This window comes from Cladophialophora yegresii (assembly GCF_000585515.1).
Source record: "Cladophialophora yegresii CBS 114405 chromosome Unknown aczIN-supercont1.7, whole genome shotgun sequence".
NCBI lineage: Eukaryota > Fungi > Ascomycota > Eurotiomycetes > Chaetothyriales > Herpotrichiellaceae > Cladophialophora > Cladophialophora yegresii.
In genome coordinates, this window is record NW_006913051.1 from 1,333,658 (window position 1) to 1,353,879 (window position 20,222).

At 53.2% G+C, this 20,222-nt stretch overlaps 6 protein-coding genes across 6 annotated transcripts; 2 read left to right on the forward strand and 4 right to left on the reverse strand.

Moving 5' to 3' along the window:
- Positions 1 to 4: 4 nt before the first annotated feature.
- Positions 5 to 1,528, forward strand: A1O7_09607 (uncharacterized protein; the record flags this gene model as incomplete). Its single annotated transcript, XM_007763594.1, has 1 exon — positions 5 to 1,528. One exon carries the CDS (start codon positions 5 to 7, stop codon positions 1,526 to 1,528), a length of 1,524 nt encoding a protein of 507 aa, XP_007761784.1.
- Positions 1,529 to 2,275: 747 nt separating this feature from the next.
- Positions 2,276 to 3,060, reverse strand: A1O7_09608 (ubiquinol-cytochrome c reductase subunit 6; the record flags this gene model as incomplete). The annotated part of the gene is made up of 3 exons (XM_007763595.1): positions 2,276 to 2,340; positions 2,485 to 2,607; positions 2,736 to 3,060. 3 exons carry the CDS (start codon positions 3,058 to 3,060, stop codon positions 2,276 to 2,278), a joined length of 513 nt encoding a protein of 170 aa, XP_007761785.1.
- A 463-nt stretch (positions 3,061 to 3,523) lies between these two features.
- On the reverse strand, positions 3,524 to 4,378 carry A1O7_09609 (uncharacterized protein; the record flags this gene model as incomplete). The annotated part of the gene is made up of 3 exons (XM_007763596.1): positions 3,524 to 4,087; positions 4,141 to 4,312; positions 4,368 to 4,378. The coding sequence occupies 3 exons, from the start codon at positions 4,376 to 4,378 to the stop codon at positions 3,524 to 3,526; spliced, it is 747 nt and encodes a 248-aa protein (XP_007761786.1).
- An 8,364-nt stretch (positions 4,379 to 12,742) lies between these two features.
- A1O7_09610 (uncharacterized protein) lies at positions 12,743 to 13,960 on the reverse strand (the record flags this gene model as incomplete). Its single annotated transcript, XM_007763597.1, has 1 exon — positions 12,743 to 13,960. The coding sequence occupies one exon, from the start codon at positions 13,958 to 13,960 to the stop codon at positions 12,743 to 12,745; it is 1,218 nt and encodes a 405-aa protein (XP_007761787.1).
- Positions 13,961 to 15,746: 1,786 nt separating this feature from the next.
- On the reverse strand, positions 15,747 to 16,430 carry A1O7_09611 (uncharacterized protein; the record flags this gene model as incomplete). The annotated part of the gene is made up of 1 exon (XM_007763598.1): positions 15,747 to 16,430. One exon carries the CDS (start codon positions 16,428 to 16,430, stop codon positions 15,747 to 15,749), a length of 684 nt encoding a protein of 227 aa, XP_007761788.1.
- Positions 16,431 to 18,596: 2,166 nt separating this feature from the next.
- Positions 18,597 to 18,983, forward strand: A1O7_09612 (uncharacterized protein; the record flags this gene model as incomplete). The annotated part of the gene is made up of 1 exon (XM_007763599.1): positions 18,597 to 18,983. One exon carries the CDS (start codon positions 18,597 to 18,599, stop codon positions 18,981 to 18,983), a length of 387 nt encoding a protein of 128 aa, XP_007761789.1.
- Between the last annotated feature and the right edge of the window lie 1,239 nt (positions 18,984 to 20,222).

The window sequence follows — 20,222 nt, forward strand, 5'->3', positions numbered from 1 at the left end:
TATCATGGGCAAACCTCGTCAGTCCACCACAATCGAGGGATCAGTCCTCCGCAACGATGGCAGCTCTTCTATCGACTCGTCCTCTCCACTGGCCGAAGACGCGGCCAACAGCCGACCTCCCGGCCCGCCTCACACAATATCACGAATCTCGACCTCCTCCGGCATCGAGTACAAGGTATACAAGCGACGCTTCTTCGGGCTCGCCCAGCTCTGTTTGCTCAATATAGTCGTGTCCTGGGACTGGATCGCCTTCGCCCCCGTCTCGACCACTTCCGCCGAGTACTTCCATACCTCGGAGACCAACATCAACTGGATCTCCACGGCGTTCCTCTTCGCCTTCTGCGTAACCACCCCAGCGACCTTCTATGTGCTTCACAAGTATGGCACCAAAGGTGCCATCATCATCGCCGCCTCACTGCTGCTGGTCGGCAACTGGGTCAAGTACGGCGCTACCCGCGCAAACAACTTCGCGGGCGTGATGGTCGGCCAACTGATCATCGGGTTCGCTCAACCCTTCGTCCTCTCCTCGCCAACCTCATATTCCAACCTGTGGTTCAGCGCCGCCGGCCGTACCACCGCGACCGCCGTAGCTAGCTTGTCGAATCCCTTTGGTGCAGCGCTGGGTCAACTCATCTCACCGTTCTGGGCGGACCAGCCATCCGAGATCCCCAACATGATTCTGTACATCAGCGTCATCTCCTCCGTCGCCGCAATCCCTGCCTTTTTCATCCCGGCGAAACCGCCCTCCCCTCCCTCCGCCGGCTTCGTGGCAGACTACATGGATCGCACATCGATCCGCAACGACCTACATACCTTGTCGCGCTCTCCAGAATTCTACCTCCTGGCCGGGCCATTCATGCTGTACGTTGGCTTCTTCAACGCATTTTCGTCCCTCCTGAATCAAATCCTCGAGCCGTACGGATTCAGCGAGGATAACGCCGGCATCGCAGGCGCGGTGCTCATCGTGGTGGGGCTCCTCTGCGCCGCCGTCTCCAGCCCCTTCATCGACAAGTATAAATTCTACTTGGTGTACATCAAGCTCGCGGTGCCGTTGTTGGCGCTTGCGTATTTGGTCTTCGTCTGGGCGCCGCAGTCGAAAAGTCTGGCATATGTCTTCGTCATCTGTGCGATCCTCGGCGCCGCGAGCTTCGGTCTTGTGCCTGTGGTGTTGGAGTTCATGGTCGAGATTCACCACCCACTTGGCCCAGAACTGGGCAGCAGCCTGTGTTGGTGCGGTGGACAATTGCTCGGCGGTGTCTTCATCGTCATCATGGATGCATTGAAGGCTGGCGCCGGTGCCGACCCGCCGACGAACATGAAGCGGGCGTTGATCTTTCAAGCCGCGCTGGCCATGTTGGTCATGCCACTCCCCTTGTGTTTGGGCCTGTTCGGGCGCAAGGCTCATGTAAGGAGGAAGAGGTGGGAAGCCGATAGGCATGCCAGGACGGAGGAGGTCATTGAGGGGTATATTGATGGGAGGGAGGAGGATGAGCAGGTTTTGAACAGCCACAGCGGGAGAGTTGGCTAAACCACATGCTGTGCCTGGACCTCAGAGCGACGGAGCTGGAACACCAGCGTCAGGAGAACACTCGAGGTACGTTATCCAGTGACGGCACGAACATACCATAGAGTGTGCAATGGCAGCCAACAGGCGTACAGGCAGGCAGGTAGGAGGGCGCGCAATGAAACGACTTCAATGATCCCGATCCAGCACGCTCCAATCCCTACCATAAAGCTCGACCCTCTCGATCTATGATCCCCACGCGTGTTTTCACAACAGCGAGCAAAATGGAACTTCCTAACTGACTTGCAGACGGGAGGGAAGATATTGCAACGTCTCAACAGAACGGAAATGTCTAAGGCCTTCGAAGGAAAGGGTGATCGAGGGGATCTGGAACGACAGTCCACAAGGTGTTGAAGGTAGATCGAAGATCAGAATACAAGGTACGAGCCGCCAGATCATGAAAATTCTCTTGATGCAATGAGGTGTAGGTTGACTGTACAAAGGCGCGACTGTATGTAATGAACCGCGGCTTGATGCTTCATGAACCGACGACACCAGCTCCTCATCCACTTCCGCCAACCCTCTCCTCTACCCACCGAGTTCTTGCCTTCTTCCAACGCCACAGATGTCCAGGGCGGTTGTTCTCTGCGTGTGTGAAGGTGTCCGCGTTCTGGCCGTGGGCCTTTGCTTGGCTTGCCGTGCTTGCTCGCGGGGGGGAAGGCCCGGTTCAGCCAGGGAGGAGGGTGGAGGCATGGTCAACGAAGAGGCCCTCTATTTCAGCTGCTTGAACAGCTTGGGCGCCGCACATTGGGTTGCACAATGTTGGAGGTGGAAAACTGTAGCGAGCACGAATGGACACATTAGCTCTTGCATTCTCGCAGTCAACAGGCACAGCTGGTGTATTTTGGCCACGCGTGCCATGAGGCAGAAAAGAGTCTGATGAGGTAGGTTGGTAGGCAGGCGCGCAGGACATGACATACATTCTTCGACGCAGTTTTCCTTGGGGCCTTTGTACTCCGGGTCCTCCTGCTGCTGAGTGACACGTTCGACGCACTCGTCGAAGTGGTGCTTGTAGCCCTGGCATTGCGCGGACTTTGCGCACTCTGCTCAGTGGTTAGCCATGCTCATGTAGTGTCGCAGAGATTGCTTGTAGCAGCGCAGAGCAGCATTGCAGTCTTGCTATGAATGATCTCCTCATTGCCACAGAGATGAGATTGCGTAGGTCACGTACCTTCTTCTAGCCGGGGCTTGGGGTCGACTGGCTCTTCCTCCTCCTCCTCTTCTTCTTCTTCGTCTTCCTCGTCATCATCTCCTCCTTCTTCTTTCTCTTCTCCCTCTTCACCTTCGTCCCCGTCGCCTCCATCGCCTCCATCGCCTCCACCCTCTCCGTCGTCTCCCCCGTCGTCACCTTCTCCGCCTTCCTCTTTCTTATCCTCCTTGTCGTCGCCGCCTTCTTCTTCCGAGTCCTCCTTGTCGTCTGCAGGAGCTTCGGCCTGGACGTCTTGTACGAATGAGACGGAGCTCAGGAGGTCGGAGAAGAAATCGGTGATCCCCATGTTGCAAAAGTCGGACACGGCGGCGTCGCTGGCTGTAGGTGAGTGCAAGATGTGTGGGATTAGGGAGAGCAGCGGCGGAACACAATTGTCGACCTCAGTGCTGGCAAAGAGGGAAAGGGTTGAACTGGTAATGCAAAAAGTCGAATGTTCAGGGAATGGAGCTTGAAGCTCGCCGGAACATTACCTCGTCTGTGATTGGTCCGTCCATGAGCTGCTCAACGCCAAGCCACTCACTCGTTCTTCGAGTCGGCCTCACCTCCCTATTGCGCAGGACGAGTATCAGGTGGATCTATGGCAGTAACGATGATTATTAAATTTATAAATTCATCCATTACTGACACTGCTGCGACTCAGGTATCCGCCGGAGCCGATCTGGCGGCTGCGTCTCTGTCTGTTTGGCTAGCCATCCTCAACCGGAACGCCCTGCCGTACAGGTAAACAACCAGGAACGTTACGCCTAGTCCTAAGTCTGCGACAACCTCCGATCTAGCTCGGCCTGTATACTCTGTTGTTGTGTCTCTTCATACCCGGGTGGAGCATCGCTTGGTGGCTGGGCAGCGTGAACGGGCGACCCTGCTCTTCTCGGTTCTGGACTTCTCCCCATAGGCGACACCACCGCACCGCCCGTCTCGTCAGCATTCGCCGGTGCTACTCGATCGCGTCCGGATTCTTGGTATGAAGGCAGCTGGTCTAGATGGACGTTGTCCAGGTTCATGTTGCCCAGCATCTGATCCTGCCTCTGTCCGGACAGGTTGTTCTCTCTCGCGGTTGACACGACCTGCTGCAGTCTCTCCTTGATTCGTTCGAGGTTCGAGTGAAAGTCGGGCGCTCCTCCCTCCTTGAATGTGAGCTTGAGCTCGATTGCGGCTTGCGTCGCTGGGATGTTGCCACCGGGTACTGGCTGCAAAACGGCCTGCCACGCGTTCGGCCCAAACCACGGTACAGTCATGTGTGTGTCGTGAAGGTTGAGAAGCGGCGCCGAGAACGACTTGAGCTCTGTGGCCGGCTTTTCTGGAAGATATACAATCTATTTGCCATGTTAGTGGAGGGTCGCCGGCGCATCTTGACACTATGCCGTACTCGCTGATTAGTCAGATAGACGGTTCCCGAGCTGCAGTGTATAGCCAAGGGACTGTTGCCCGGGTATGTTGTTGGAGTGGTGATGGCGAGCGCGACCCTCGGGGTGGTCTTGTGGATGAATCTCTCTGCTGGCAGTAGTACAAACGAGCCTTTGCCATCGAGCATAACCCAGCTGAAGATGACATCATCAACTCGAGGTCCAGAATGGCAGTCGTTGTGCTACATACTTGATGGACATCTTGACGGTACCACCACTGGTGCCGAGGATCGATCCAGATGGCAAACTCTGGTAGGAATCGCTGTCGCCCGATGTCAGGATGCTGGCTACTTGGAGAGGTCTGGCTGCCTGCCTAAATCCGAGTCAAGGACAAGGCGGTTGAAGTATGTCAGAGGGATCAATGCGAAATCATCTTGTACAGGACTAGGGCTAAGCCGGAGAGTGTCAACTCCTCATATCACTAAAGACCGTGTGAACGTCGAAAGAGATCATCCTGCAACTCATGCAGTCGGGATTCTTAACGGTTCCAAACCGTCTTGTTTGACACCGTCACATGTCGCCAAGCCGGAATCTGCGTCATGCCGCTCTACTGTACGGTATATTCCGTCTTCCCTCATCTGCTTCTGCACGATATTAACATGAAGAGATTCCTGGAGCACAACCACCGCAAGCCGAGCGGCTGTGAATTTCAACTCAATACTATGACAGCATTTATTGTCGTTTGAGGATGACGGTACTAAAGCGGTTCTTCGCACAGTATACCAACCAACTGGACTCCATTACTCCCTCAAACCTCGGACCAGGGCGAGAAGTTAGACTTACCCAAGGACACTCATGGTCTCTCGTATGACCTTGTGGATGGCCGTCTAGGGCTCAGGCACATTCCCCGACAGTTACACGGTCAGTGACATGACGCATGCGTGCGGGTGTAGTGGTAGTATAATCTTCTCACTACGAGCCTTACTCCGACGACGCTGAGTGTAGACTCACTTCACCATCACAAATCAAAAGACAAACACATGTCCTTGTCACATCTCTGACAGCCGCCTGCAAATGCGCTTGTAGCTCGCCCGGGAAGCCGTTATGCCACAGGGCAGCATCAGCATGCTAAAGTAGCAGAACTCTTGTCCCATTCGTATCGGACCTTCGAGCCTCGGTGGTGGCTCTTGATATTCCGCACGACAGCCGTGTCTCCTTACATGTCAGTTCGAGGCATGCCCCTCTTGGAGATGGGGAAACAGCAGGCGGAACATCACCGGGTTGCAGGTTTTCGATGCCAGGTCTCCAGGAGGTTTTTACTACCGGCATTGACGTATTGAGTTGAGGCTTACTCCGAAGCCTTCCTGCCCCAGCAAATAATCTACTACATCAACATGGTCTTGCGAGACAACCTCTGCCATCGATTGAAGATTGGGCAACAGTTCGGTTTGTATCTCTGTCTTGTGCTGAACTCTGTCCAGCGAATACTGCACCATGGGCACAGAGCCAGCGCGAGCAGCTATGCAGAGACGTTCGCTGCTATATTGGTCCCGAACGGACCGTGTCTTGTATGTACTTGACAAGTGCAAGACGCACGTATCCAGTCATCGCGTACATGATAGACAAGACCGTTGTCCTATGATGAGCCTGAAAGTCCAGGATTCTGAAGCTTGTGGCTGAATTTGTCTCTCAGGAAGAGCACCCTGAGCCTAGACAAGTCTCACGGCTGACTAATTTGGTGTCCAGCATTGATGGCTGGTGTTTTGAACAAATGTGCTTTCGTCAAATTCCAGATCCCAGAGCATATCGCGCAGCATGGCCTTTGAATCGTAGGGTGAAGAAATGCATGTGCTGAGAGGACCATACAATCGACTGTTGAAGTCCAATCTGGACGGCAGTCTTGGTTGATCCACTTGCCAAGTCGATTTGAACCCGCTTCGCATAGGCGCTCTATCTTTGCCAGGCGTTCCAGATTTCCACCCTGGAGGGCCCCAAAGTGCTTGATTGAAAGGCTCGTTGCGTATACGAAGAACTGCCCGAAGTTCGTTCGTTCAGATCGTGGCGTACTGTAGCGTAGCATGTTTTCTTCCCAGACTTCCCTTTTGCAATATGGATCGTACTCGGACAGGTCCGCATCTTCGAACAAATCGGAGTCTGGGGGCAGCTCATCGGCTGCAACTTGTTCTTCAGAAGCTGAACGGAAGCTGAAAATTTCACCAGACAGACTGTACTAGTAGTAGTTGATGCAGACGCCTAAGATGAACGCCTCTGGATTCTCGAAATGCTGATTGTACGGAGTAAAGTATTCATCGGGTCAAATGCTGTTGATGTCTCAGCATGTTGTCAGACGGACCCAGTCTCATGTGTAACTTTGTCAATGTAGAAATTATGTTCTAGCATTCTCCGACCTGCTTCACAAACCGCAAGTCGGTAGTTGCAAAGCCTATGGCTATCTATCTGTACTAGTATTCAGGGACCTCAGGCAAGTGAAGAGATGTAGTTATGGCCGCGGGGACAATGCTTCATCGAAACAATCCCGATACTATCACGCTCCAAACAACACCGAAAACAGGTGTCGCAGTCACAGTAGATCCAACGTGCGCAAAGGAGGGAGGATAGGTCCAGTGCTAGCCGAATCTCTGAAATGGCACTTACATCGAGTGTATGTAAGTATGTCACACCAACAAGGAAAGCGGACTCCTGCGTTGCATCTTTGTCCAATACCTCAAGTCCTCTAAGCGGTTGGGCGGTATTGCTGCCCGTGAGAACAGCGACACCGAAGCCTCTTCCAAGGTTATCGATTGCTTCGTGATAGGCAGCAATCCAGAGACCTGAGGATCCAATTAGTACTACTTACTATGCTATGAATGTCGTTACCGTGCTTCGCCCGACGGAGAGTCTTGTGTTCAGGATGGCTTGTGGGTACGGAATATGGCGCCTGGTTCCAAGTTCTTTTGCAAGTGAGTTCTGCCAGAGAGAGCACTGCGCATCTTAAGTACTTACCAGATCTGAGTTGCGGCCAATTGCTGCAGTGTGTTCTGCCAAGAACAATCGTAAGAGGAAGTTTCGCCAAGGGAAAGTGCGCCACACGCAAGGCCAGTATAACGAAATTACCAACCATTCACTTTACCATCACCAACCGACGGAGTACTGTAGGCATATTCTGAATTCAGTCACGCTTCGGTGTTTCTGCCCAAACACAACTCTGGCATTTCAGTTGTTTCACAAGGATCAGAGTCGGATACCACATTATTCTTCGTACAGCAGCACGCTTTCCACTACCCAGGCCGCCAGTGTCATGACACCCAAGACAAAGATCCCAAGATCTCGACCTGTTCCCAGTCAGGTAATTCAGCCTCGAATCATTTGCTCGGTTTCAAGTTCCCAAATACATGCAGACCTCGCACTAGATTCACGACAAGGTGCTCGCCGTACTGCGTCTGATCTGTACTAAGTATGTCAACACCCAGGCAGACCGGTCCGGTAGGATGTTTTGCGACCAACCAACCTTTGCACTGGGCTGCACCGCATACACCGACCGACAGATACAGTACTACGTATCCGCTGAAGCGAACGCAGTGCTCTACCAGGTGAGTCGTCTTGACTTCCTCGACATCTCGAAACGCCAAATCGATGTCCTGCCATCCTTTCTCGATGACATCTGACTGTAGATGCAGCTTTACGATGTACGTGCTCTTACAATATGTACAATAAAGATCCCATCCAGGTATCTATCAGCTTTGCGACCATGGTGGATTCAGATGACGAATCAGGAAAAGTCGTACTCACGAACATTTCGGGCTCACTTCAGACAAGTGCACGTTTTCACTATCAGCAGAAACCGTGACTACTGTAAGTAGTATTACGAGACTAGTAACTGGTTCCGAAGTTCTCATCAAGCCAGGCGGGTTTCTCCGTTACGCTTTACTAAAGTTGACATCCAGTTGAAGGCCACCTACTGGCTTCAAAAGTTCACCGTCCCAGTTGAAGTCCAAGGTGGGTTTCCTACAGTGTGTCTCCGACAAACACGGCCTACGTTGTACAGCATGTACTAAGTACTAAGTACATACATACACATGATGCAATGGCTTGGACGTTGAGTCTGATCCTACGAACGAAAATCAAAATCAGCGACCACAGTACTAACGTGACCTTTCGACGGAAGTCGACCGATCGTGATTCTGCCAAAGAGTGTTTGAGCCATTGGGGGTGCAAGCACTGGCTTTTCGCGCGATTGCAGATTTTAGAAACTACATAGATAGTACAAGAGCAACTCAGCATTCGAGCGAGACAGCGCTTGAATTCTAACATGATGTTGTTTTCAAGAACAGAATTTAGATGTGAAGGGGGACTGAGCCTTAATTAACACTTCAGCGAGCCCACTTATTGTAAATTAAGTCAAGATCAAATCCCGATCAAGTCAGATATACATGAGAATCAGGTCAGGATCAGGTGAGCATAAATTTAGGAGTAGTTTAGGATTAGATTTAAAATCTCATCAATACTTCACAATAGACCTTAGTTTCAAATCAAATCAAGTATATATACTAGTATATATAGAGAAAGATTAGGCCCTAGATCCATTTAAAGTGCAATCTTAATCTGGTGCAAGTCTGAATCGTGGTAGAATCTAGATATATATAAACCTAGATTATCCAACTAATAAAGGGCTGTATTGTAATGACGCGTTTAAAATACTTGATGGGTATCTCTTAATGAGCGTAGGCTAACTTAGTTAGGCGAATTTAATACTACATTAAGGAAATAGTACTATGTACCCTGCTAACCTATAATAATACAGGTCAAGAGTAATTTACACTGCGTTTACGGGAACTTTCGAATAGTAGTATATACCCTCTCAACATCTCTTCCGTAGTCGAACCCAGCCAGTACCAATTACTTAACTGGGGTTGGTACTACTGTATATACGAGCTGCTTCTAGGATGCGATTGGTGATACCGTGATCGAGACTAGGCCTGTAACTATAATGGCAAAAGGTCTCCACCCTCCTTGTAGTGCAGAGCAATATAACCGTGTACTTTAGACCAAGTACGTCTTCCTGCGTCGTGGTCAACAATGTAAGAACGCCGTTCCGTCTTTCAATGTGCATGAACAGTGCGACGGCGGCGAAATTCATGGCCCGGCTCACTATGTACGGGTCATCAACACCTTGCCGAGTACAGTTGAGACACCACTTCAACTAAAGGGTAGCATCATCCGAGCTCCATCATCGATCCCATTGTTTCCATGTAGCCGATTTGCTCGTCGACGTCAAGCCCTCGGAGATAGAGGAGGCAGTTGTTCACCGCATATATGCAGCGAGCGGCTGCAGTTGACCGCCTCGAGGACCTTGCTCGGGAACTCTGCAGCGCAATCGACGCATCGACGTGAGCATCGGCTTGGACTTGTGCCGCCGCAATGATGTGGACCAAGTAGAAGATGCATGAGTTGCACAGCGACCGAGTCTGAACGGACCCAGTGTTGAGTTGGAGCAGCATCGGTTTGGAAGGGCTGCGCGGAGGATGATTCAATCGACCGATTGGAATGACAGCAGTCCCATTCGTTGGCAACCCACACAACATTTGTTAGCTCGTACGACGGTCATTGTAGACTTAAAGCCTGTGACGATTGATGTCAACGAAAGGCATCGTTGATTCCGATGTAACGTAGATGTCTAGGTGATACTGGGATCAAGGGTGCAGGATGAAGAAGAGGTGAGGGCAGACATATCGAAGTGCATAGACGAGGGGCAAGACCTGAGGTGCCATAAGCGATGCTGTGGTGACGAGGACAGTAGGGTATGCTTCGTTCATCGACATTGTCTGCCTCTTTGATGACAGAGGATCACAGCCTCCGACTCTGTCGTGCACGGTGAGAGTGCATAGAATGATGCGCCCAGTCCCTTGGGATCGTGCACAAGGCTTTTTGGAAAAGCCATCAACGATGCTGCCATGTGGTCCAGTTTCGAATGGTTGGAAAGCGTTGAGCGCACCACACGTGTTGTATGAGGGGCGCCGAGTAATGTGATTTTGATATAAATATCACAGTCGCCTCAATGTACGATTTTACCTGGCTTATTCTGGTAATGCGACGTGTCCTGGTCCGTGCTTCCGTCGATATCTTTCCATGGCTGAAGGGATGGAGTCCTGTAGATAAAAGGGAGCAGTATTGTGAGGTGGATCACTCGCTCACTGCTCACCAGCTGGGGGGAAGTGCGAAGCCAGCACTGACAGCTCTGAATCCGCAAACCTGTCCAGCGTTTGCGACAGAAGTGGGACGCTCACCCTCACACAGGCAGGACCACACGAGTGCCTTTGAGCATGATGTCGATGGCCGTTGGCAGGCCCCTCGTGAACTTGTGTAAACAGCCCAGGAGACTCCAGACACAGAGAGGTACTTTACGTATCTGATGTTGCTTGATCACCTTCTTCCGCTGAGCGACGCAGCGGCGGCAGTCGACGACGACAGAAAAGATCTTTGATACTCCAATTCAGACTGCGAGAACTCAAAGCTCAAGTCGTCTGGCAGCTGGTTGACAACGGAGCAGATGCTTTCGAGCGGAGGACGGCCAAGAGTGAGATCAGAGGAAGAAAGCCGTGAATATCCTGCGGGAGCTTTGATTTGTCTCTGGTCGGGTCTGCCTCGCAGGTAGGTTTGAACAGGTTGTCATGGAAAAGTGAGTCCTCAGCCAACCATCAGGAATCTCTTCAGTTTCAAGAAGTAGTTGGTATGTACTGACTTACTAGCACTTTGCTGTCACCACGTCCTGGTACTCCGAAGGGAAGACACCCACCGTTCTCGAGTATAGACTCATATCCGGGCTCTTGATATGGCCTCCCCTACTCTTGTTCCTGTTGCTCGCCTGGAGTCGTTAAAGGGGTTGCCGAAGTCGCTGAATCGGTTGGTTTCAGAATTCCTTCATGGAGAAGCGGAGGACTTCAAAGTTCTTTCTTGCTCAGCGATGCTCAGTGTCTGGCATCCAGCAGGCGTCCAGCCAGTTTCATTCATTGAGGTGGGCCGTGAGACTTCTCTTGCTGAGTTCATCTTCATCGGTTTCTTCCCCAGTCCACCTTGCGTCTCTGGGCCAGTAATCGGTTGCCGTTATTCCGTTCGGCTGATGTGACCCAGCAACGGGTCTGGAAACTTGAAGTCGCCGTCATGCTCGTTTGAATCTTTTCTCTTTGGACCACAAGGCGGCAGGGAAGCAACCTGAGAACGATGGAGATCAGCTTCTGGAGGCGAGAACGAGAGTGCGTGACAAACCTCTCGGTCCAGGCTATTGGATTTTGGTATTCATTCTGGAGGCCAGTGGGATGGGCATTTCCCCTGTTTCGGCGATGGCATCGTGGATGCTCATGCCTCTGCATTCTTTCCGACAGCTCGACCGCAAGTCCCTAGACGTGGTTAGTAAAATGTAAAGCAGTGCGAGGACGCTGGAGCACGCACCGGTCGCCAGCGGCCACTGGTGTACCCTTTGGCCATGCTATGCATTGCCAGGGAACGGTACACATGTGCGTGAGAGTACTGTGTTTGAAAAGTGAAGGAACAGTCATGGATTTTCTGAAGGACGTTGCACAGTAGTACTCTGAGGTCATGCACATGATCTGCACTAGAGAGAGGAAGTCTCTTCCGGTGCTTGGTGTCCTGACACCTTCCTCACATGTCCTCACGTTCCAGTGGCTTCCCCCCGCTCAGGACTCGAGCTCAGGAACGGACGCGTGGCGCTCGTGTGCAGGGCAAGTGCGAGCCACCTGGAGGGGCACGGGTACTTTTGTGATGGGGACAGAATTAATTAAGCAATCTTATGCGAGAATTAAGCCCTGAATTGAAACGCACACATCCTCGCCTGCAGATCACGGTAGCCTCTCGACCTTCGTCACCCGTCGCTCTCTGTTCTCAAAGAGCATTACAGGTGTACATGATGGCTGCACGAAAACCATCCAATTCAGCAGTTTCCGCAAAGCTTGTACCTTCCCTTTCAGCCAGTGCGAGAAGACTCGACCAGAGGTTCTAAGTTTACATCGCAGTTTCAAATTCACTTTGCCCTGTATCTTCCCCTGCTTTCAGCGACAACCTGAAGCCTTTATGTCGCTTCATGGGACAAGCACCACTGACTGGTCAGATTGTGGACAAGCCACATGACGAGAAGGTGCTGGTGAGAAGGAGAGAATATATACCCCTGTTTGCGACGGTCACGAAGTATTATACACGTCACGAAGCTCAGAAGATCACGAAGTACATACTAGTATGCAGCGATGGTCGAGCAATTGACATGGTACGAGGATAACTTAGGTTGCACCCGATACTTCTACCCAGTACGGCGCGCACTGTCCACCTACTGTCCACAGTAGGTACCCAGTGCTGGCAAGTGACTGCGGGGTATAGCGCCACACCACCTGCTGTGCCTGCTGTGTCGTGCATCAGCCGAGGTACGTAGCGAGCCACCCCGCCGCGCGCCTCGACTAGTAGCCCATCACAGCTGGACGCGCCTTCTTCCCTCTTTCGCATTCACTTTGCTCGACTCCATGAGAATGTGAAACACACGTTGCCAAAACCCTGTCCATACCCGTATGTGTCAGCTGGCACTGCCATGTCATCTGCGTCTGTCGGACAACCAGAAGCCTGTCACAAGTTTGCGCGTGCTGGCTCAGTGAAGTCAGCACTCTGTCGCGGTACAGAGCGATGACTTTTGCTGGCATAGTATTCCAGGACTGCTTCTCTCAGAGCCTGGCAGCCGAGGTCAATGTGACTCTCTGGCTCACCCACGACACTATAGCCCATGTGCCCAACTCTCACATAACGGTGGCCGACTTCTTTGTGCATACCGCCCACAATGGTGAAGCCCTTCTCCGTGACCCTGGACAATAGCTCCTTCGATGACAACCCCTTGGGGAGCCAAAACGCCGTGAGGCCATTGGCTTGGTACTGTGGCTGTCTGGCCAGCTGCGTTAAGCCGAGCTCCGACACCACAGCCTTGACTTGGGCGCTTTTCCGCCTGTGTTGCTCAAATCTCTCCGAAAGCGGACGGGAGAGGATCGACGTCAGGGTGGCGTGCATGGCGTGCACAAGCTGGGTGGGCGGGGTTGCGAAATAGCTGGACTGTTTCTTCTCATAGTTCTGCATGATGGGCAACCACCTTGGGAGACTGGCGTACCACGAAGTCGGCGGTGCTTTCCTCGTGATGGCCACCTCAATGGCACGGGCGGAGGCCATGATGATGGCAAGGCCAGGGGGGCAGCCAATGGCCTTTTGTGAACCGGTGGCCACGATGTCGATATTCCATTTGTCGAACTGCAGATCTTCGGCGCCGACGCTGGCAACACCATCGACGATCAGCAGTGTTTCGGGCGATACTCGTCTGAGCAGATCCGAAAGGGGTTTCAGCGGCATGAGAACAGCCGTCGAGGTGTCGACATGGACCACGACCAGTGCTTTGTACCGGGTCTTCCGCAGCTCTTTCTCAACGTCTCCAGTGTCAGGTGCTTCGCCGATCGGGACAGTCATCTTCTTCGTACGGGCTCCATATGTGGAGAGACACTGCTCGAAGGCATCGGAGAAGTATCCAGTACTGAGACACAAGACCGGCTCTCCAGGCTCGATGAAGTTGGTGGCCACAAAGTCCCAGCCAAGAGTACCGCTGCCTCCAAGGACGAAGGGTTGGGCCTTGGGATCTTTACTCTGGAAGAGCTTGCGGGTCATCGTCAAGACATCGCCAAATGTGTTGCAGAAGGGCTGAGCAAAATGCGACTCTGCCCACGAGGACATGGCTGTGAGAACAGTTGGGTCGACCTCAGTCGGACCTGGGGCAAGGAGGATTGGGCTGGTTCGAACTTGGGAAGACATGTTGCTGGCTGTCTACAAAAAACTGTCCTCGAAACAAACTCGACGGCGAGGACGTCAGGACTATATCACGCAGACTTTAGCGCCGCGACAGGCACTCCGAGAAGATATGGCCAAAGCCATTGCGGGCGGTGACTCCCCATTGAGAAATCTCTTCTTGCCCATTCGATCCTGCTGTATCAGGCTGGCATCAGCGCCCTCCAGACACGCGTTCCGTACGCCGCAGGCTTGCAGCTATGGCATCGTTCGGGAGAATACGCCGTCCAGAATTCTCAGGAGTGCCTTCAATACCAATCACGTTCTTGGCCTGATCAGCGCACGGTCCGACCCCGGGGTTAAAGGTTCTACCGCCTGAGACGACCTATGCTGGAGATCATTTGTACAATCTCCCATGTAAATCTCTCCGGGGCAAACGAGACGAGAACTCGAAATCCGAAGTCGGATTGACTCGGAACAATCGAGGAGCAACGAAAACCGTGTCAAATGGGAAGCATTTCCTGCGTGAGCTGCCAGGGTTCGACAACCTGGCAGATTACGGTATGTCAGCACAGGTATCCACTGAGCTGAGGAGTCCTCTACAGAGGAGGAAATGCTGTGCGTTCGCTGGTTCCGACACGACAAACGGGGAAGTTTTCCCCTGAGCTACCGTTATACCAAGCTGGCACGGGGAAATGTCGAGACACTCCTATCTTCAGCATGTTCAGCCGTAGGTCGATCAGCTGGTGCCAGGCAAGAGGATCATAAATCCTTCGACAACGCGACCATCGTTGTCACCCGGGCCACACCATACCACAGGAGGCCCGGCGACAAGCAATATACCTAATCTGGACATCGACGTGAGCCTCCTGTCTAGCTCGCACTATTCACGCGGGGTACGTCCGGGGAATTCTCGCCACCCCGCGCTACGGACGGGGACTCCGCATACGAAGATCCTCGAGTAGTGCAGGCGTGAATGCTTGGCGTGAATCTCACAGTGTGCGTCGTGTATTCATCTGTGAGATATTCCCGTGCTCAAGAATATGGGACGTGGGCAGTCGACCTCGAATCATCGCTGCACATAATCGGCCGTATCGACCTGATCCAATTCCATGCTGAACCACATAACACAAAGTGTGGGCTAGCTGGTAGCAGGTGGTAGTTCAGAGGGTGGTCACGCCGTCTCGCATGAGGTGGGTAATTACGCGACCGGTCATGGAATTACCCAGGTAGGGTCGAAATGCCTGCTTCCTGTACAAAACTCTATGCCTTCCCCTGTCGTCCCCAATTACGTCGTCCGTGGACCAGTTGTACACAGTGTACTCCATACGGTCACACCATACCTTCCATCCGGTTTTCTTAAGCAGCCACCGAATCTTGCCGAACGTCAAGTCGAAGGTCATAAGACTACGTGAGGAGGTATACGATTGTGCGAATGTGATTCCGAGTGTCAAGAGCTACGCAAATCCAGAGTGTCAAGCGGCTGACCCAGTGAAGAGTCAAGAAGAGCTGGAAGTGAATGTCGATGTGGTCGTTGCATCTGCGGAACTCAAACAGCTGATACCTATCGTCTCGACGTGTCTGCAGCCTCCTTTCGTTGCGCGTGAGATCCCCGTGCGAGCCCCCAAATGATCGTCTCGTGGATCGGTCAAGCGTGTTGAGGTTGGAAGGGACAAATCCAGCCGGTTTCCGGCTTAATGTCACTCTGGCCGCAAGTGGCCTCCCAAGGTGATTCTCAGTGCTCAGCAGCTGCAATGAACCCCCCGAAGACATTATTCGGCGACCAGGACACCATTCACCCCCACGACGATGATCAATTTTCATCCTCATTCAGGGCAATGGCAATTCCTTTGGCCCTGATCTCGTCCTCAATGGAGAGCAACACACGATATAACTCCACCACGATCTTGGGGATTTGGCCGCCCGGCTCCTTCTGTTCCGCTCTCTTGGACGTGGCTTCAAACTCGAGGTAAAGTACGTGGGCCCTCTCTGTCGACGGGAAGAACGTCCGCAGACGTGCGAGCTCGAGCGAACCTCTGCGCGCATACTGCCCACCAGTGAGAGGCACCCAAAACGCCTGTCCTAGCTGCAGGGCAATCCATCCCAGGGAGAAGTTCCTCCGACACGGACAGAGGCGACGACATAGTCTCCACGACCGGTCGGTGTTTGAGAGTGACGCCCGGATGATGGCCACGACTTGCTTCGATGCTTCCGCCGCGATACAGATTTCCTCGTCGTCGTCGCTGTCCATGCCGATGATGCGGAGAATGCGCAACGCCGACCAGGGCGCGCCCGTGAAGCACTTCTCCGATAACGTGTCGCCGTTCGATTTTCTGATCAGATGTGGGTATCTCTTCATGACTTCGACGACGCGTCCGGTGTATTCGACATGGAGGTTGGAATATGGTGATGGTGCCGAGACCACGCTGGGATTGAAACCGGCGTGTGGCAGCAAGTGTCCGCTGCTTGCATATGCTTTGCGCCCTTTTGAAACCATCTTCCAATCCTCTGGTCGTCTGTCGCAAGTGTTCTAATCTCTTTCGTCTGGCGTGGCCTTCGTCGCTCTATGTGCCCAGTCTTCATCAAGGCCTGCCTGAGGACGCTTCTTGACTCGGCGAACGTCGATTCTGGGGATCCATGTCGGTATGGTTGTCTCGAAAGGCGATGGCGTGCATAGGCTGGCTGCAGCGCAAGGGCCGTCCAAGTCGACTTTCAGGGTGAAAGGCGCCGCAGGGGTGAAGCTCGATGTCCAGCTCGCTCCTGAAAGAATGCAGTCAAATAGCTAACTGAGACTCGCCCAATTCGTCCGCCCCCTTGCCTCGCAGCCGCGCGCATTGCGGAAGAGCCAGGCCAAGGACAACTGAGCCTGCTGTTAAGGAGGGGAGCAACAAGACAGACGAAGCTTCCCCTTCCGCGAAAAAATGGCAAGGGGGTGGAGTCCGCTGCACCATTGCTTCTGCTGGCCTTTGTTTTCTTTTCCCTTTCGGAAGCATCTTCGGAAGTGGGCTGGGAAGGGGCGTCAAATGACAGCTGTCAACCGTCCCACCACCCCCAGAAGCCTGCATTCCACCGGATCCGGGGGAATGATGACCGTAAAATGACAGCTGTAGTCGTGGCTTCTGGATGACCCACATCTGAGGCATCGACTGCCTGTCTCAGATCCTGGCTTGAGCCACGAAGATATTATTCAGGAGACATCTTTCCTGCAGTCAGATCGTGCAAGTCTCGCATGGCGCGCAGGGCTACACGTGTTATGTACAGCACCGCACAGTCGTATCCCTCGTGTGTCCTCGAGCACTGTGTAAGGCATTTGAAGCCAGGCTTTTTTTAGGGACCGGCAGCTAGAATCCAGGCTAAATCATTTCACACCACAATAGTCAGTAGTGCAACTGTCGTATAGATACAAGCAGCAGTATCGTCCGAACCGCCTCAACCGACCGATTTCAACGATCTCAAGGCCGTCGAGTTATTCGTAGACATGGCGCTGATGCAGCTACCCCGGCTCAAGTGCAAACGGCGCTATTGGGGTGGCCAGAATTAAGGTTGGAGCGGACTCTTGGACCCAGTCCACCAACCTTGATTCAGGAGCACAAAGGACACTGAAGCTAATGTGGACAGAGGGAGATCGCGATGCTGGAGATCGATAACTCGGTTCTGTAATGTGGGAATGGCGAGCTTGGCGCGGGGCTGGGCAATAGACCAGAAATCCTGACACGCTGGTCTACTCATACTCCATACTCCAGAGAGAACCAACGCCGCCGTACCTTCTAGGAGCTCTGACGGCTCCATCCCCGCAACAAGATTCTGACATTCGTTACCAGCACGAATGAGGCTCGAAATTTAAATTCAGGGTGACGATGCCGCCTCAATGTAAGCTTGAGTCCCGCGCGTCCGGGGTACACTTGACGGTGCTGTGGCTTTGGCGGACTCAGAATGATCAGAAGGAGCAGTGCAGACGGCATGAGAAGATGCCCCCACCTCCGTGCCGTGACAGGATGAAGATTCACCAAACTTTCTCCTGATGATTCGGACATGTTCGCGGGATCGTCGAATGAAGGACAATGCCAGAACCGTGCAACCCGATCCCGACTTCCTTCTGGTCAAGATGAACGTCTGGAACAGTGAACCGCGAGGAGGTGGAATCGCCGGCCGGAGAAAAATGCCGTATGCAGGATGAAGGACAACCTGCAAGACATAGCCCACGTTCTTCATCCACGAGCTACAGTGGCTATCGCCGATCTGGCGCCCGGGACGTCGACACGGCAGAGTCGAATAACATACGCTCGCGAGATGCAGGGGACATTGGAGGTATGAGTCGCTGATCTGTGTTAGCGCTGATGCGGGATGGAGACTACTGGCGGAAGGGCGACCGAACCGAACCGAAGTTTCGCAAAGGACCGGGGTATCTTCTTCGGCTCACATGCGGAGAGTGGGTCGATCATTGATTGACCGGGGCCTTTGCCAATTGCAGCTAAGCGTCATCTGCCTTCGACTTTCGATGGCTTGACGCCTCCCATCATGTCGGGGTTGGGACCGTGCATCATGTCCTTCGCTGCGGTCGATGATGTGGCTCTCCAGGAAGTACTAATGGTCCAAATGACCTCGAGTCACACTGCGCAAATTCTTGAGCACACCTCTGCAACCATCTCAGCACAACGGCGCAATGGACCACATGCTTCTGTGGCAAGACGACCAATTTCCCCCCGCACCTCCTCCCTCACCTTGTCCTGATCAGGTGGAGTTCACATATACATACGGTTCTGATACGGGCCAAATGACCTTCGGTTGGCCTACCGAAGGCGAATATCAGGGGGAGTCTCGAGCCGAAGCGTCCTCCGAAGGCTGCAACGACGACGAGAAGGTGCCGATTCTCAGCACGACGCCGCTTGATGGTGATGTGTGCGAATCAGCGATCGACGACGACAAGCATCCCAGAGCCGTCAAAGTCACCATCGATGCTGAGACCTACCTGGTCGATATCCTCAAGGGAGACGTGCTGACTCCGGTGTGGTTAACCGACCAAGGTCAATTATCTCCTGCGCTGCGGTAGGTCCAGGCCCTCACAAAGCCATGCATTTCTAATTGTGCCAGCCACACCTTAAATGACACCATTTGCGATGCCTATATGCTGGTGAAGCTCTCTCTCTCGGACCACGCACCATCGAGGCTGGGGGTCCTCGAGCACGTCGAGAGAGCCGAGGTGCCCGAAGTGCGTCAGCTAAACGACGGGTCGTGGGAAGTGCTTGTCCTGAAAACATACGTCCCGGTGTTATGCCGCAGGCTGTACGAGGCACGGCGGCGCTTCCATCTGGATCTAGCATATGATGGGTTCGAGCCTCGCAAGGAGGATGTCGAGTGCTGGGGACTCGAAAGGGCCAAGCATCTGTGTGCCATGTGGTTCGAGACAAGGGCGACGGAAGTCATCCGAGGTGCGTGTTATATCGCTTCGGTCTATTACCGCAGGCGCTTGGATTTACTCCATCAAAGAGTATTACGATGAATCTGTATGCTAGACCTATTGTAACGCGCGGCGTCGGGCAGAGGGAGGAAAAGCGTGTTTGGTTGTTTGTTGGCTAAAGACCCTGCCACGGTCCTCGGCGTCTGGCGTTTTCCCGAGCACGCATATGCTCATTCTAGTGGCAAAACACAACCTTGCAGTGTTGTAGCCTCACTTGACCTCTTCCGCAACAACCAAATGTCAGGAACTTGCCGGGTTGATTCAGCCCGCTTGGGTGTAAATCAGAGACTCTGCAAGAATTGGGTAACTCCGGGGATGATCAGCCGAAGTGGACAATGCACGACACGGATGTCTGCAGCTAGTCTGGCGGTCCTTGTACATGGTCGTTCGGAGTATTCGATTGAATAGATCAGCTCCACGCCTTCGGGTGCCTAGCAGTGCACCAGGAACCTGGCACCTCCGCTTTGGGCTGGGGGTGCGCTCCAGTATGCGCACCGGAGGGCCAACGAGAGGTTTAGGCGGCTGTGTTTCTGTCTCGCCTCGAGCAGGACTGGGGATGCAGGAAACGTCCATGCTGAACCGCACGACCGTCCTGCTCGGAACCGCACACTGTCTGTATCCTGCGCGGTGGCAGGCTCCACGACTGTGACAAGTCAAGTTGTTGGTCGCTGGTTGACATCTGTTGGTGGATGTTCACCCAAGCTCCTCCCTGGAGAACCTTGTTCAGGAGGCACCATGCAGTGACCATCGACATCTTTTAGGGTTCTGGCTCCGAGTATGGGTATTTGTACAGGGAATCCAGTACAGGGCAGGGGTGAGATAAAGTGTAAA